This window comes from Bufo bufo, chromosome 3, assembly GCF_905171765.1.
Source record: "Bufo bufo chromosome 3, aBufBuf1.1, whole genome shotgun sequence".
Taxonomy (NCBI): domain Eukaryota; kingdom Metazoa; phylum Chordata; class Amphibia; order Anura; family Bufonidae; genus Bufo; species Bufo bufo.
The window spans coordinates 284,970,015-284,988,223 of NC_053391.1; the positions used below are offsets into that span (position 1 = coordinate 284,970,015).

Consider the following 18,209-nt stretch of genomic DNA (forward strand, 5'->3'; position numbering starts at 1 on the left):
ACATTTGTGTACTAGTCGTTGTCTCTCTCTTGCCTTTTTGAGAAATTTGGACTGAATTCCTAAGCTGAGCTGGATGGGCAGATGTCTTTTCTCAGCCCTATAAAACTACCGTATGTGAGAACCAATTCGCTTATCCTTAGTCAGGATGAATATGAACATTCAAATCAGCAAACAGAGATATACCGAGGTTCAGTCCTAATCAGACTGTGGCCTTCTTCCAGCACATAAGGATTTAACAGAGTTAAACCACACACTTCATAAGTTATCACATCTAACTCTGCGGGCAACGAAAAGGTTTTTGGGTTGTTCTTTCATGAGGATAGACGTAATATCTGTAAAGGGGAGACGGCGACGCGTGCTCTCCTCGCAGCGCCTCCGGCATCCCGTCTGTGTGGAGCGAGGATGCGGCCGGCACCCTCGTTCCCATGGTGACAGTGAGACGGGGAGTACCCAGCCGCGTGCGCCTCTTCTGCGTGGCCGGCATTCTTCAGGCAACGAGCAGCAGGGGAGCTGAACGCTGATAGAAATGAATCGGCGCTCAGTTGCATTAAGGTGTGTGATGCAAGTCACGTGGCGCTGGCCACGTCACAAGACTCATCTGTTATGGCAATTTAACAGGCAGCCTGCTGGCCACAGGTTGCCTATGATTACTCTTTCAACCTCACTAGGGTTTGCCTGCATTTTTGACTTTGTGTACTCAACCTCGGCTTGAATTTGACTCTTGATCCTGTGTTACCCCTTTGTACTGCGTGAACTCCTGACTCGTGACCTCGGCTTGTATTTGACGTTGATTTTGGTGTTTCCCCTTGATCCGTTGTTACCCCTTTGTACTGACGTTATCTCCTGGTTCTGACCTCGGCGAGTTTTGACCTTGATATTGTGTTCTGCCTAGTGTTCGCTTCTGTGTGTTCTGTCCTAGCTTTGTTATTTTCTCCACTTTTGTTCCTTCCTATAAGCCCGCGCACGTACTTAAGCTAGGGACCGCCGCAAAGTCGTACACTGTCAGTTAGGACGGACTGTGCAAGTAGGAAGGGATAGTGGTGTGGGTGGAGCTTTGGGCTGCACTTATCCCTACCATTTGTGACAGAATCACAGGCCTAACATAATACCATGGACCCTATGCGAGTCCTTACTGATCAGGTACATAGTCTCGCCCAAATGGTGCAGGATTTGGCAGAGAGGTTACAGCAGCAGGAATTGTGGCAGCCAACACCTGTAGCGGACTCCTCCGGTATGACTTTTGAACCTCATGTCAAACTGCCTGATCGTTTTTTGGGGAACAGGAAGCATTTTTTGACTTTTAAAGAGAGCTGTAAGCTTTATTTTTGTTTGTGCCCACACTCTTCGGGTTCCGAACAACAGAGAGTTTGCATCATTATCTCTTTGTTGCAAGGAGAACCACAAGAATGGGCTTACTCTCTCCCCACGGATTCCCCTTTCCTAACTGATGTTGAGGCGTATTTTCAGACCTTAAGTGTGCTTTACGATGAACCTGATAAAGCGGCCGTTGCTGAGAGTCAATTAAGGGCCCTTAGTCAGGGAGACAGACCCATGGAGGAATATTGCACCAAATTTCGGAAATTGTGCGTTTCCTCTGGGTGGAATGATCCAGCGCTTAGATGTCAGTTCCGGTTTTGAAAGATATGTTGATCAGTTACCCCATCCCTGACACCTTAGAAAAGACTATGACTCTAGCTGTTAGACTGGACCGACGATTTAGGGAAAGACAAAGAAAACAACTGACATCTCCACTGGTGGTGGTCACACCTGAACCCTCACCCTCAAGACCATGCAGATCAGAATGACCAGGAGAGATCTGAGACGTTAAAAGGGTGCCTGCTTTTATTGCGGAGAATCGAATGATTGGTTACGGCAATGTCCTAAAGTTCCTCCATCCAGGAGATCTTCATGTCCAGACGCCCAGAAAGATAAGGTATTTCCCAAGGTGGTTAAAGAGAAAGTGGTGTTACCAGTGGTTATTTCTTTTGGCTCCAGTAAGGGGTTTAAGAAGGCATTTGTTGATTCTGGGTCTGTCTCTAATTTTATTGACCATAACTTTGCTCTTTTCCTTGGTCTGGACAACATGTCCCTCGCTAACCCTATTCATATTATTGCCATTGATTTCACACCTTTGGTGGGCGGAACACTAGAAAATTTTACCCCAGAAGTAACCTTAACTGTGGGGGTCTGTCATATGGAGTGTACTTCTTTTTTGGTTCTAAAAATTTTACCAGTGGCTCCAGGTCTATAATCCAATTATCAACTGGTAGGGTTGAGCGGACACCTGGATGTTCAGGTTCGACGGGTTCGGCCGAACTTCACAAAAAAGTTCGAGTTCGGGACACGAACTTGACCCCGAACCCGATTGAAGTCAATGGGGACCCGAACTTTTGAGCACTAAAATGGCTGTAAAAATGTCATTGAAAGGGTTAGAGGGCTGCAAATGGCATCAAAATGTGGTTAAGAGCATGGCAAGTGCTCTGCAAACAAATGTGGAAAGGGAAATGACTTCAAATAACATAAAATACGTAAAAATAAAAAAATATAATCTTGATCTTGGAGAACAAGGTCAATATGGAGTAGGAGGTTGATGAGGCAGTGGATGTGGTGGTGTAGGTGTTTGTTTTTTGTTTAAAATATGGTACACCCCAAAACATTGGGAAATATAAGCTGTTATAACCCCCTCCAGCCGTGCTAAACAAACGTTTAGACAATACACTGGCTGCAGGACAGGCCAGCACCTCCAAGGCATAAAGGGCAAGCTCAGGCCATATGCCCAATTTGTAAACCCAGAAGTTGAAGGGGGCAGACCCATCAGTCAGTATGTGTAGGCGTGTGCACATATACTGCTCCACCATGTCGCACATCCCTGTGATGTCCACGAACCAATTGGATATCTGCTCTATCAACTTTCAATGTTCTTTTCTGCGCCTACCATGTTAATCATGGTTAGCGGGGAATCACGGTTCCACACCGGAGAGGGAGCGTGTGAAAGGGAGCCCATATGCAAGGGAGGTCAATGGCTGCAATGTGATTGAGCTGAAATGTGGGACAAATTATTAAAGCAGAAGGATCGAATGAAAGGGCCAATTAAAGACGAATTTTACAAATTTAATTCCCTGTCACCTATGCAGAGCAGGGTTTTTTCATCGCCAGAAATGGATTAATGTCACCCACCAATGGAACAGATGATTTTTAAAAATTTCGGTCCCTGTCACCTATGCAGAGCAGGGGTTTATTCACGGCAAAAATAGTAAAATGTCACCCAATAATGTAACAGAAAAATTTGTGAAATTTATTAACCTGTCTAATAGGTAGAGCAGGGGTATATCACAGCCAAAAATTGGTGAATTTCACCCGAATATGTAACAGACAAATGAATGAATTTTTTTTACCTGTCTACTAGGTATAGCAGTGGTATATCACAGCCCAAAATTTGTGAATTTCACTCGAATATGTAACAGACAAATTAGTGAGATGTTACCTGTCTACTAGGTAGAGCAGGGGTATATCACACCCAAAAAGTGGTGAATTTCACCAGACAAATTAGTGAAATTACATAAAATAAAATACGTACAAAAAAATAAAATAAAATTTACTTGATTTATGAGGTGGAGGTCCATATAAAGTAGGAGTTTGAGGAGGCGGTGGATGTCCCGATGTAGGTGGAAGCGGCGATGGAGGAGGATGAGGTAGCTAACACTGGTTTTTGGCTTAAATTTTTTTAATTTTTTTTTATTTTTTTTATTTAATTAGGGTACACTCCAAAAGAGTGTGAGATATCCAAAATACAACAATCAGCAATTGCGCTGTAGTATAGCAATGGCTGGTTAAGGCCGGTATACATGTCTATTCTGCACAAGGTAGGGACAAGACCTGTGGGATCCATGCCTGGTTCATTTTAATGAACATGAGCTTGTCCACATTGGCTGTGGACAGGCGGCTGCGCTTGTCTGTGATAACGCCTCCTGCATGTTTAGACAATACACTGGCTGCAGGGCAGACCAGCACCTCCAAGGCATAAAGGGCAAGCTCAGGCCCTGTGCCCAATTTGGAGACCCAGAAGTTGAAGGGGGCAGACCCATCATTCAGTACGTGTAGGTGTGTGCACACATACTGCTCCACCATGTTGCTGAAATGCTGCCTCCTGCTAAGACGTTACATATCAGCTGTTGGTGCTGGTTGCTGTAGCGTGCAGACAAAGCTTTTCCACATTTTGGCCATGCTAACCCTGTCTTCTGAGGTGCTGGTGGTGCCCAGCTGCGTTGGCGACCTCTGCCTTCGCCTTCTGCTTCCACTGTGCCCCCGCTGTCAGGTGGGAATGCCACCAGCAGCGCATCTACCAGCATGCGCTTGTACTCACGCATCTTACAATCATGCTCCAGTGACGGAATTAAGGATGGTACGTTGTCCTTGTAACGGGGATCCAGCAGCGTGGCCACCCAGTAATCAGCACAAGTTAGAATGTGGGCAACTCGGCAGTCGTTGTGAAGACACTGCAGCATGTAATCGCTCATGTGTGCCAGGCTTCCCAGAGGCAACGAAAAGCTGTCCTCTGTGGGAGGTGTATCGTCTGTGTCCTCTCTATCCCCCCGGCTATGCACCAGTGATGGCCATGAGCTGGTTTGGGTGCGTGAACAAGGTTCCTCCATCTCCTCATCCTCCACCTAGTCATCCTCCAGAACTGTGCCCTAGCTGGACAATTGTGTACATGGCCTTTGTGGATGCAGGAACCCACCCTCGGAGCCACTTGTGAATGACTGGCTGGAAACCCTATGAAATGATCCCTCTTCCTCCTCCTCCTCCTGTGCCACATCCTCTTCCATCATCGCCAGCAGCGTTTTTACTAGGAGGCATAGAAGTGGGATAGTAACACTGAGAACGGCGTTATCGGCACTGGTCATGTTGATGGAGTACTCGAAACAGCGCAACAAGGAACACAGGTCTCGCATGGAGGCCCAATCATTGGTGGTAAAGTGGTGCTGTTCCGCAGAGCGACTCACCCGTGCGTGCTGCAGCTGAAACTCCACTATCGCCTGCTGCTGCTCGCAGTCTGGCTAGCATGTGCAAGGTGGAGTTCCACCTTGTGGGCACGTCGCATATGAGGCGCTAAGCGGGAAGGCCGAAGTTGCACTGCAGCGCTGACAGGCGAGCAGCAGCGGGGTGAGTACGCCGAAAGCACGCACAAACGGCACACACTTTATTCAGCAGCTCTGACATATCAGGGTCATTTTTAAGGAACCTCTGCACCACCAAATTCAGCACATGCGCCAGGCAAGGGATGTGCGTCAAACTGGCTAGTCCAAGAGCTGCTACGAGATTTCGCCCATTATCGCACACCACCAGGCCGGGCTTGAGGCTTACTGGCACCAACCACTCATCGGTCTGTTGTTCCATGCCCTGTCCACAGCTCCTGCGCAGTGTGAGGTTTGTCCACCAAACAGATAAGTTTTAAAACTGCCTGCCGTCGTTTACCCCTGGCTGTGCTGAAGTTGAAGGAGTTATGCTGACCGGATGAGGAGCCGGTAGAGGATGAGGAAGCGGAGTAGGAGGAGGATGCAACAGGAGGCAAACTGAAGCGCCCTGCAATCCTCGGTAGTGGAAGGACATGCGCCAAACTGCTATCCGCCTCAGGCCCAGCCGCCACTGCATTTACCCAGTGTGCTGTGATGGAGATATAATGTCCTTGACCTTGCTTACTGGTCCACGTATCCGTAGTTAGGTGGACCTTGCCACAGATGGCGTTGCGCAGTGCACACCTGATTTTTCCCCCCACTTGGTTGTGCAGGGAAGGGATGGCACGCCTGGAAAAGTAGTGGCAGCTGGGCATGACGTTCTGTGGGACAGCCACTGCCATAAGGCTTTTAAAACTCTCCGTCTCCACCAGACGGAATGACAGCATTTCAAAGGACAGTAATTTTGAAATGCTGGCATTCAGGACCAGGGATCGTGGGTGGATAGGGGAGTACTTCCTTTTCCGCTCCATTGTTTTGGAGATGGAGAGCTAAACGCTTCCGTGGGACATTGTGGAGATGCTTGGTGACCCAGGTGGTGGTGTTGCTGGCAGATCCTCTGTTTGCGGGTGGCAGATGGCACTGTCACTCCAGAGGTGGATGAAGAGGCCAAGACTGCAGCAGAAGAGGAAGCAGGAGGAGGTTTTTGAGGTGTCTTCTCCACTGCAGATCGTGCTTTGCACTTAGATGCCTGGTCATGCAGGTTGTGCTCAGGTTGAGAACGTTTATACCTCGCTTCAGGCTCTGATTGCACAGCATGCAAACCACTTGTGTCTTGTTGTCAGCACATTGTCTGAAGAACTGCCACGCCAGGGAACTCCTTGGAGCTAGCTTTGGTGTGCTCGGTCCCTTGCTGCGGTGGGCAGTAGCAGGCGTACTGTATAGGGGACGGCCGCTCCGCTTTTGCACCCTGCTCCCTCTTCTGCAGTGCTGGTGGCTCTGTGCGACCACCGCCTCTTCCTCCGAACTACACAGGTCACACGCATGACCTTGATTCCATGTGGGGCCGAGGACCTCATCGTCCTCCACATCATCTTCCACCCAGTCTTCACCCCTGCCCTCCTTATCGGTCTGCACACTGCAGACATCGGCTGCAGGTGCTAACTCTGATCTTTCAGCAGGAGACTGGGTGGGAGACAATGTAAAGGAACTGCAGCCACTGTCAGCAACCCAATCTACTATTGCCTGTACTTGTTCTGGCCTCACCATTCGTAGAGCCGCATTAGGTCCGACCAAATACCGCTGAAGGTTATGTCGCCTATTCGCACCTGAGTAACGTGTTTCACTTGTGCGTGTAGCTGGCACAGATCGACCACGTCATCTCCCTGCAACAGGAGCTCCACCAGCAGCACCACGACCGGGGCCACATCTCTTATTTGACGCCCTCCTCATATTTCTTAAATTTAGGATCTTGCCCAAAATAAGTGTTTTTTTAATAGCAGAATATGACAGCAGTAAATAATGCAGACAAGGCCGCAAATTTAATATTTTGCACAAAATGTTTTTTATTTTTATACCAGAATAGCACAGCAGTATTTAAAGCATGTATCTCACACTGACAGATACAGACAAGGCCTCAAATTAAGTATTTTGCCAAAAATTTGTGTTTTTTTAATACCAGAATAGCACAGCAGTATCTAAAGCGTGTATCTCACACATACAGATGCAGACAAGGCATTAAATTAAGTATTTTGCCCAAAATGGGTGTTTTTTTTAATACCAGAATAGCACAGCAGTATCTAAAGCGTGTATCTCACACATACAGATGCAGACAAGGCATTAAATTAAGTATTTTGCCCAAAATGGGTGTTTTTTTAAATAACAGAATAGCACAGCAGTATCTGAAGCTTGTATCTCACACTGACAGATGCAGACAAGGCTGCAAATTACCGTATTTTTTGCCCTATAAGACGCACCGGCCTATAAGACGCACCTAGGTTTTTGAGGACGAAAATAAGAAAAAAAATATTTTTATCCAAAAGGTGTGCTTTTGGTGGGTTTTGAATTAATGGTGGTCTGTGCATGACACTATTATGGGGGAACTGTGGATGACGTACTGTCATGTGGGGGATCTGTGGATGGCACTGTTATGGGGGACCTGTGGATGGCACTGTTATGGGGGATCTCTGGATGGCACTGTTATGGGGGATCTCTGGATGGCACTGTTATGGGGATCTGTGGATGGCGCTGTTATGGGGGATCTGTGGATGGTACTGCTATGGGGTGGGAGATCTGTGTATGGCATTGTTATGGGGTGGGGGATCTGTGGATGGCATTGTTATGGGGTGGGGGATCTGTGGATGGCATTGTTATGGGGTGGGGGGATCTGTGGATGGCATTGTTATGGGGTGGGGGGATCTGTGGATGGCATTGTTATGGGGTGGGGGATCTGTGGGTGGCATTGAATGGGGTGGGGGATCTGTGGATGGCATTGTTATGGAGTGGGGGATCTGTGGATGGAACTGTTATGGAGTGGGGGATCTGTGGATTACACTGCTATATGTCATCCACAGATCCCCTTCATAACAGTGTACCCCAAAATACACCGGCCCTCTGCTCACCGAATTATTTATAAACATGAATCCTCATCCTGTTATTAAGTTGAACTAACGCTGTGCTCTCCCATGTTCCCATGTTCCCATGTCCCCTGTATCCCCACAGCACTTACGAACAAGCTCCCATAGCAGGCAGAGTGGACGGCAGCAGTAACGTCACTCACTGACGTTGAGCGCCTGCTCCGCCCACTTTATGAATGAAGCAGGCGGAGCAGGCGCGCAACATCAGTGAGTGACGTTACTGCTGCCGTCCGCTCTGCCTGCTATGGGAGCTTGTTTGTAAGTGCTGTGGGGATACAGGGGACATGGGAACATGGGAGAGCGCAGCGTTAGTTACAGGATGAGGATTCACGTTTATAAATACTGCGGTGAGCGGCGGGGCCTGGTGTAAGAGTACAGTGACTGCACCGGGCCCCGCCTCTAATTCCGGACTCCAGCCCCTCCTCTCTCCCCACTCATACATCGCAGTCCGCGATGCTGCAGCGTCGCAGACTGCTATGTAAAATGGAAGCATTCGCCCCATAAGACGCAGGGGCATTTTCCCCCCACTTTTGGGGGGGAAAAAGTGCGTCTTATGGGGCGAAAAATACGGTAAGTATTTTGCCCAAAATGGGTGTTTTTTAAATACCAGAATAGCACAGCAGTATCTAAAGCTTGTATCTCACACGTACAGATGCAAACAAGGCCGCAAATTAGATGTTTTGCCAAAAATGGGTGTTTTTTTTCATACCAGAAAAGCACAGCAGTATCTAAAGCGTGTATCTCACACGTACAGATGCAGACAAGACCGCAAATTAGGTATTTTGCCAAAAATGGGTGTTTTTTTTCATACCAGAATAGCACAGTAGTTTCTAAAACGTGTATCTCACACTGACAGATGCAGACAAGGCCGCAAATTAGGTATTTTGCCTAAAATGGGTGTTTTTTTAATACCAGAATAGCACAGCAGTATCTAAAGTGTGTATCTCACACGTACAGATGCAGACAAAACCGCTAATTAAGTATTAATACCAGAATAGCAAATTAAGTGTTTTAATACCAGAATAGCACAGCAGTATCTAAAGCATGTTCCTCACATGTACAGATGCAGACAAGGCCGCAAATTAAGTATTTTGCCCAAAATGGGTGTTTTTTTATACCAGAATAGCACAACAGTATCTAAAGCGTGTATCTCACACGTACAGATGCAGACAAGGCCGCAAATTAAGTATTTTGCCCAAAAAGGGTGTTTTTTTAATAAAAGAATATGACAGCATTATATAACACTTGAATTTTACACGTACACATGCAGACAAGGCTGCAAATTATGTATTTTGCCCAAAATGGTTGTTTTTTTAATATCAGAATAGCACTGCAGTATCTAAAGCGTGTATCTCACACGTACAGATGCAGACAAGGCCGCAAATTAAGTACACTGCTCAAAAAAATAAACGGAACACAAAAATAACACATCCTAGATCTGAATTAATTAAATATTCTTCTGAAATACTTTGTTCTTTACATAGTTGAATGTGCTGACAACAAAATCACACAAAAATAAAAAAATGGAAATCAAATTTTTCAACCCATGGAGGTCTGGATTTGGAGTCACACTCAAAATTAAAGTGGAAAAACACACTACAGGCTGATCCAACTTTGATGTAATGTCCTTAAAACAAGTCAAAATGAGGCTCAGTAGTGTGTGTGGCCTCCACGTGCCTGTATGACCTCCCTACAACGCCTGTGCATGCTCCTCATGAGGTGGCGGATGGTCTCCTGAGGGATCTCCTCCCAGACCTGGACTAAAGCATCTGCCAACTCCTGGATAGTCTGTGGTGCAACGTGACGTTGGTGGATAGAGCGAGACATGATGTCCCAGATGTGCTCAATTGGATTCAGGTCTGGGGAACGGGCGGGCCAGTCCATAGCATCAATGCCTTTGTCTTGCAGTAACTGCTGACACACTCCAGCCACATGAGGTCTAGCATTGTCTTGCATTAGGAGGAACCCAGGGCCAACCGCACCAGCATATGGTCTCACAAGGGGTCTGAGGATCTCATCTCGGTACCTAATGGCAGTCAGGCTACCTCTGGCGAGCACATGGAGGGCTGTGCGGCCCTCCAAAGAAATGCCACCCCACACCATTACTGACCCAATGCCAAACCGGTCATGCTGGAGGATGTTGCAGGCAGAAGAACATTCTCCACGGGTTCTCCAGACTCTGTCACATCTGTCACATGTGCTCAGTGTGAATCTGCTTTCATCTGTGAAGAGCACAGGGCGCCAGTGGCGAATTTGCCAATCTTGGTGTTCTCTGGCAAATGCCAAACGTCCTGCACAGTGTTGGGCTGTAAGCACAACCCCCACCTGTGGACGTCGGGCCCTCATATCACCCTCATGGAGTCTGTTTTTGACCGTTTGAGCAGACACATGCCTGTTGTTGTGGTGGCCTGGTGGAGGTCATTTTGCAGGGCTCTGGCAGTGCTCCTCCTGTTCCTCCTTGCACAAAGGCAGAGGTAGCGGTCCTGCTGCAGGGTTGTTGCCCTCCTATGGCCTCCTCCACGTCTCCTGATGTACTGGCCTGTCTCCTGGTAGCACCTCCATGCTCTGGACACTACGCTGACAGACACAGCAAACCTTCTTGCCACAGCTCGCATTGATGTGCCATCCTGGATAAGCTGCACTACCTGAGCCACTTATGAGGGTTGTAGACTCCGTCTCATGCTACCACTGGAGTCAAAGCACCGCCAGCATTCAAAAGCGCCCAAAACATCAGCCAGGAAGCATAGGAACTGAGAAGTGGTCTGTGGTCACCACCTGCAGAACCACTCCTTTATTGGGGGTGTCTTGCTAATTGCCTATAATTTCCACCTGTTGTCTATCCCATTTGCACAACAGCATGTGAAATTGATTGTCACTCAGTGTTGCTTCCTAAGTGGACAGTTTGATTTCACAGAAGTGTGATTGACTTGGAGTTACAGTGTGTTGTTTAAGTGTTCCCTTTATTTTTTTGAGCAGTGTATTTTGCCCAAAAGGGGTATTTTTTTTAATACCAGAATAGCACTGCAGTATCTAAATTGTGTATCTCACACGCACAGATGCAGACAAGGCCGCAAATTAATTATTTTGCCCAAAAAGGGTGTTTTTTTAATAACAGAGTATGACAGCAGTATATAACGCTTGAATTTCACACGTACAGATGCAGACAAGGCCACAAATTAAGTATTTTGCCCAAAATGGGTGTTTTTTTATTCCAGAATTGCACAGCACTATCTAAAGCGTATATCTCACACTGACAGATGCAGACAAGGTCTCAAATTAAGTATTTTGCCCAATATGGGTGTTTTTTAATTAACAGAATATGACAGCAGTATACAATGCTTGAATTTCACACTGACAGATGCAAACAAGGCCGAAAATTAAGTATTTTGCCCAAAATGGGTGTTTTTTAATAACAGAATCTGACAGCAGTATATAACGCTTGAATTTCACACGTACAGATACAGCAAGAGCTGTAAAATTGAGTATTTTTTAAACCCAGAAAATTGTAGCTGTATTTTTAGCTTAAATTGCACACTGACTAATGCAGCAGAGGCTCAAGATGGCGAGTATTGCAAAAAATTTGTGTTTTTTAAAACCCAGAAAATTATTGAAGTATTTCAAGCTTGTTTTAGCAATCACAGATGCAGCAAAGACTGCAATATTAAGTATTTTGCCCAAAAAGGGTGTTTTATTAATAACAGAATATGACAGCAGTATATAACGCTTGAATTTAACACGTATAGATGCAGACAATGCCGCAAATTAAGTATTTTTCCAAAAATGGGTGTTTTTTAATAACAGAATAGACATCAGTATATAACGCTTGAATTTCACACGTACAGATGCAGCAAGGGCTGTAAAATTGAGTATTTGCCCATAAAGGGTGTTTTTTAAAACCCAGTAAATTATAGCTGTATTTCTAGCTTAAATTGCATACTGACTAATGCGACAGAGGCCCCAGATGGAGGGTATTGCAAAAAATGTGTGTTTTTTAAAACCCAGAAAATTATTGAAGTATTTCAAGCTTGTTTTTAACAATCACAGATGCAGCAAAATCTGCAATATTAAGTACTTTGCCCAAAAATGATGTTTTCTTTACTAACAGAATCTGACAGCAGTATATAAAGCTTGAATTTCACACTGACAGATGCAGCAAGGGCTGTAAAATTGAGTGTTTTGCCCAAAAAGGGTGTTTTTTAAAACCCAGAAAATTCTAGCTGTATTTCTAGCTTAAATTGCACACCGACAAATGCTGCAAAGGCATCAGATGTAGGATATTGCCAAAAATTGTTTTTTTAAACCCAGATTATTATTGCAGTATTTCAAGCTTGGATTTGAATGTCACTAATGCACATGTGCTGTGCTGGTGCACTGAGCTCGCATAAAATGGCCGCTGCCGCCCACCTAACTAACAGACGGATAAAAGTTCTTTTTCTCTGTCACTGGGCTCAGGGCAGGGTAAAAAGATTGTGCACTGCACCCACAAAACTAAATCTAGGTAGATCGTTGAGTTAACAAGCACTTCTGATTAAAGATTCTTTCCTAGTCTCTTCCTCACAGCAGCAGCATCCTATCCCTAAACTAATCAGAGCAGAGTGACGTGCAGCGCTACGTGACTCCAGCTTATATAGAGGCTGGGTAACATGCTGCACTGGCCAATCACAGCCGTGCCATTAGTAGGCATGGCTGTGAGCTGTGATGGCTTCTAAGGGCACAGAGTTAAACGCTTGTTGATTGGCTGCTCTGCAGCCTTTGAAAAAGTGCCATTAAAGAGGACCTTTCATCAGTCCAAACATTGTGAACTAAGTATCATGACATATACAGCGGCGCCCAGGGATCTCACTGCACTTACTATTATCCCTGGGCGCCGCTCCGTTCTCCCGTTATGTCCTACGGTATGTTCAGGGACTTTGTTATAGTAGGAGGAGACTGCCCTTGTTCTGCTGGGCGTCTCTTTCTCCTAGGCTGTAGCGCTGGCCAATCGCATCGCAGAGCTCACAGCCTGGGAAAAAAACCTCCCAGGCTGTGAGCTCTGCGCTGCAATTGGCCAGCGCTACAGCCTAGGAGCAGGAGACGCCCAGCAGAACAAGGGCAGACTCCGCCTACTATAACCAAGTCCCCTAAGTCTCTGCCTACTATAACCAAGTCCCCGAACATACCGGAGGACATAACGGGAGAACGGAGCGGCGCCCAGGGATAATTGTAAGTGCAGTGAGATCCCTGGGCGCAGCTGTATATGTCATGATACTTAGTTCACAATGTTTGGACCGATGAAAGGTCCTCTTTAACTCGCCGAACACCGAACTCGAACCTGAACTTTTACTGAAAAGTTCAGGTTCGGGTCCGGGGTCCAAAAATCCTAAAGTTCGGTACGAATCCGAACCCGCTCAACCCTATAAACTGGTTCATGGGAAATGGGTGATGAAATGTGATTCTTGTTGTCTACCTGTTATTCAGGCCGGAGTCTCTGCAGAGTTAAACTCTTTCCTCATACATTAGCGACTTTGCTGATATTTTTTCCATGTCCGAGGTTGATTTCCTTCCCCCTCACAGACCTTATGACTGTGCCATCGACCTTGTTCCGGGATCCAAGTATCCTAGGGGTCATATTTATAACTTGTCCGGTCCAGAACGGCAGTCTATGAGGGATTACTTGAAGGAAAGTTTACTAAAAGGACATATTAGGCCCTCTGTATCTCCTATGGGTTTTTCTTTGTCGGAAAAAAGGAGGGTGGATTGAGGATATATATTGATTATAGAGAATTAAATAAAATTACCATCAAGAATCAGTACCCCTTGCCCTTGATTCAAGACCTGTTTAACCAAATTCTTGGAGCTCACTGGTTCACTAAACTCGACCTCAGGGGGGCATATAATCTCATTCGAATAAAGGAGGGGAATGAGTGGAAAACGGCATTTAATACCCCTGAGGGTCATTTTGAATATTTGGGAATGCCATTTAGAGCAGCGTGTGCCTCTTCAGCGTGGCCGGCGTTATCCATCCCCTAGGCAACGAGCAGCAGGGGAACTGAGCGCCGATAGGAATAAATCAGCTCTCAGCTGCATTGAGGTGCATGATGTGAGTCACGTCACGCTGGCCATGTCACCTGACTCATCTGTTGGGGCTATTTAACAGGCAGCCTGCTGGCCACAGTTTGCCTGTGATTCCTGGTCCACACAGACATAACATTCAATGTAGAACAGACATAGAACAGACAGACATAAAGAAACATTTCCCATACATTAACACACACAAGTCTTTGAACTTGTTAACAAATAACATACCAATAACATACACACACGCTAAGCACCTCACATACATTGCCTTTTGATTATCTCTTCGGCATTGCAGACAGTGTTCTTGCTCTCACACATTCCAATATCGTGATGTCACTCCCCCGCAGCTGCATCCCCCCCCCCCCCCCCGCTGTCTCCCTCTATCCTCAGCCATATTCACCAGGCAACAGAGACACGCACGGTGCGGGACACACAGATACACAGACAGACAAGACACAATCCTTCCTCAGCGCTGCACTGCATCATCACTGAACTTTCCACAATGCTTCACATGCTTACTTCCACGCACTCAATTCTCCATTTAAAATCACATCCTGTATTCTTCATTAGCCACAATGCGTCTTTCTGAATCTTTCCCAGACTAGCTTCCTCGGAGTTTCCTCTCTAAATCAGGGTGCCACCGTACTAGTACTCCTGTGGTTAAGATTCCCATATTTTACCCCTGCGACTTCTTCAACACTGTGTCCCATGGATTTACTCACTCACTTCACACACACAACCAAGACAGAACCAGGCACCTCTTCCTTCACACTCCAAAGCAGAGCTCACCCCTGTGCAGGATATTAACTGTTTCTTCCCTGGCTACCACGTATGGTCCGCCAGTCAAGGACTAAACCTCCGCCGCTCCAGGCTGATAATTTATAGTCCTCCCAAGTCTCCTCAGGGTTACGCCTTCTGCTCCTGCTCTCTTGCTGGGGCAGATAGTTCTGTAACCCCAAATTGTTACTCCCTCTATCTCAAGAGCAGTTGACCCCTAATTCAAGCCCCATCCCAGAGCACCCCGGGGCAACACCCTCTTGTAGACAGTTATGTGAGTAGCCCGTCATACTGCTCCGCTCTCCTGTGAAGGTGCATGACACAAACCACACAGACCAAACACAAACCACAACCACAGAAGAGCAAACTGAAACTTTCCCTCTAAGGGTTCTAGGAACTCAGGACTTTACATCAACCGAAGTTGCTACTACGTATGTAACATCAACAGCAGAACAGATTACCACAGCACAAGAGGCAGATGAGCTGACCAGAATTTTCTCACCTTGTCTCTGAGGCTGCAGTCCTCGTCCTCAAGCGTGGTCCACCGTGCTCTGAGAACCTCAAACTTTGGCTAGCGACGCTACTTCTCCTGAGCCCCACTTATCGAGCTCCAACTGTTGAAGGTGCCCTCAATCAGGGCTGATTATGTTTGCTCTACTGCTCCAAATTAATAGTAACCCAAGGGTCTTATGTGCATGGAAGAAAATAACTGTGACAGACATACATTCCCAAAGATACACGTACCTAAGGCTATAATAAACTGAACCAAACCCTCAGCTGTAGGGAAGAGGGAAAGAGGCAACCAGCTCCTTCAACAACCAAAGGGGCTATCGTCACCCTAGAGGCCTAGTAAAAAACAGACACAGAACGAAAAAGGGAAAAAGACTTATCTGGAGATGTGTTGGAGCAGACAATCCACCAAACTTCCAGAGCGCACACAAGGCAGAACTATAACCCACAAAGGCTATAGGGAGAGTAGGGAATAAATAGCCTCACCAATTACCTAAAGAACCACACCTGGGAGGAGGTGTGATTCTGTTCAAGCCCATAACAAACCAAACTGTCAGATCGAGTCACGTGCAGCAACTCTGACAGATCTTCCCATGCCTCTCACAGGGCGTGACAACAAAGCATGCAGTAGATTTGATAATTTGTAATGTTTACATTCAGCTAGGGATGAATGACAAGATAAAAGAACTAAAATGTGCGAAGTGACAGGAGATTGATCATTTCAAAATATGTTTAACCAGTTTAACAATTTTAAAATAATTTTAAAATAATATTTAATTGTTGTTGATAAAAGTGGCTTTATTTGTATGACATTATATTTACATTTGCTTTTCACATTTTATAAAGTTTTTTTAATAGCACAAAGTTCAACTAAAATATTTTTATTAAATTGTGTTTTCTTTCTGTTATGGCCATTCTTACAGAGTGGATAAATAGTTTACAAGTGGGTTAGAAGCTGTGGTTTGGGCTCGGGGATATTTTTATTTAATATTTTATTTTTTATTCTGTTTTGTCTTTATTTTTCTCTGTATTTTTATTTTATTTTATACATAGTGCCCCCATAAGGTCATGCAGTACCTTAGGGGCATTTTGGCATATTTAAATTTTTTATTGTTGATCCCGTATTTTAAGCATCCATTATGCTCAGTTATGCACATTTGGTATCTGTTTTAGCTATTGCATGCAGGACTTTTTCTGTCTAAAATAACAGATCTCAGACAGAAATAGTTAAAACTCCTGCATTTATCCTGCGATTTTTGGGATGGGAGCAGCAAGCATCCTGGATGTTTCTTGAACTGTATGCAGTGTCTAAATTTATACCGGTGGCTAGTTTGGCGAAATTATTTTGCTACAAAATTTTGGTGCAAAATGGTGCACCTTAAATTGTGCCCTGTTCCAACTGAGCCATGCTTTCTCTGCTAAGCCACATCCATTTCCTGGGCAAAGCACTGTGAATTATTCTTTTTTGGCTAAAAGGGAATGCTCCAAATTTGCAAGAATTCAGGTATAGCTACAGTATTAAATGGGGGTTTATGTATTCATTTGTAGTACAACAGTTATTCAGTTGTTAAGATCATACAGCAGCACTACAGTGAACACCTGGATTACATGATTTACAAGCCTGGAAATTTGTAATTCTAAACTTTTACATATCATGAATGTGGGAAGCCTTGTTTATATACATGTGTAATAAACTATATCACTTTTTAAAAATTGTAGGAGAAACGAAGAGCAGAACGAGCAGAGCAGCTAAGGATTCGAACTGAAAGGGAGAAGGAGAGGCAGGCCAAATTGGCAGTGAGTATGCTTGCAGTAGGCATTACAGTCTACCTTAAAAAAGTGAGATAAGGATACTTTTACATTTGTAGGAGGGTGTTCCAGCCACCTGTTTCTGGGCTCTGCTTTCGACCCTTTTTGAATATTGGCACCACATTTTCTAATCCTGTGGAACACTCCCTGTCAGTATAGAGTGCTTAATCATCAGAAATAAGGGTCTGGCTATTACATTACTTAATCCTCTTAGGATACGGGGGGTGTATGCCATCTGGTCCTGGCGATTTGACTATTTTAATCCTTTTAAGACACAGCTGTACTTTTTCCTGGGTCAGACAGGGCACTTTTAATGGGGAATTTATTTTTACATTCTGATTTCATCTGACAGTTTTATTTTTATCTGATATTTTTTTTCCCAGTAAATACAGTGGAGAAAAAAATATTTAATTGCCTTGCTCTCTGCAACTCCCCCCTCACCACTCTGTAAAGGGCCAACACCATCAGATTTTTTAATTTTTTCCATTTATATAATTGAAAAACATTTTAGGGTTCATTTGGCTCTCTTTGGCAATTAATCTCTCGGTCTCAAATTTGGTTGCTTCTATTTGTCTTACATATTCTATTTTTTTCCTTATAGTTTTTCAATGCTTCATCGCTACCCTCCTCTTTTAGTGGTTTAAATGCTTTCTTTTTGTCATTTATTGCTTTCTTTACATTTCTATTTATCCACATTTTTATCCACATTATTTCTTGTTCCTTAACCTTCTATTCCCATAAGGTATGTACCTCTCACAATTAGATTTTAGGATACTTTCAAAAATATCCAATTTTGTGGCTGTATTTTTATATTCGAGGACTTTGTCTCAGCTAGTTAGGCCTATGGCCTCTCTTAGCTGGGTATATTTAGCTTTTTAGAAGTTTAGTATTTTTGTTCCTCCCTGAAGAAAATCGGTAAAGAAAATCCGGAGGTGGCAGCCCTGCGCACAGTCATGCATATATGCGT

At 45.1% G+C, this 18,209-nt stretch overlaps 1 protein-coding gene across 3 annotated transcripts in view; it reads left to right on the forward strand.

The window, feature by feature from the left end:
• The window catches only part of TNNT2 (troponin T2, cardiac type), a 565,716-nt gene that overhangs the window by 299,559 nt on the left and 247,948 nt on the right, over positions 1-18,209 (forward strand). For all 3 annotated transcript variants that reach the window (XM_040424168.1, XM_040424165.1, XM_040424169.1), the window contains one exon: positions 17,153-17,230. In XM_040424168.1, the coding sequence (XP_040280102.1) occupies positions 17,153-17,230 (78 nt within the window). The remainder of the gene's footprint in view (positions 1-17,152; positions 17,231-18,209) is intronic.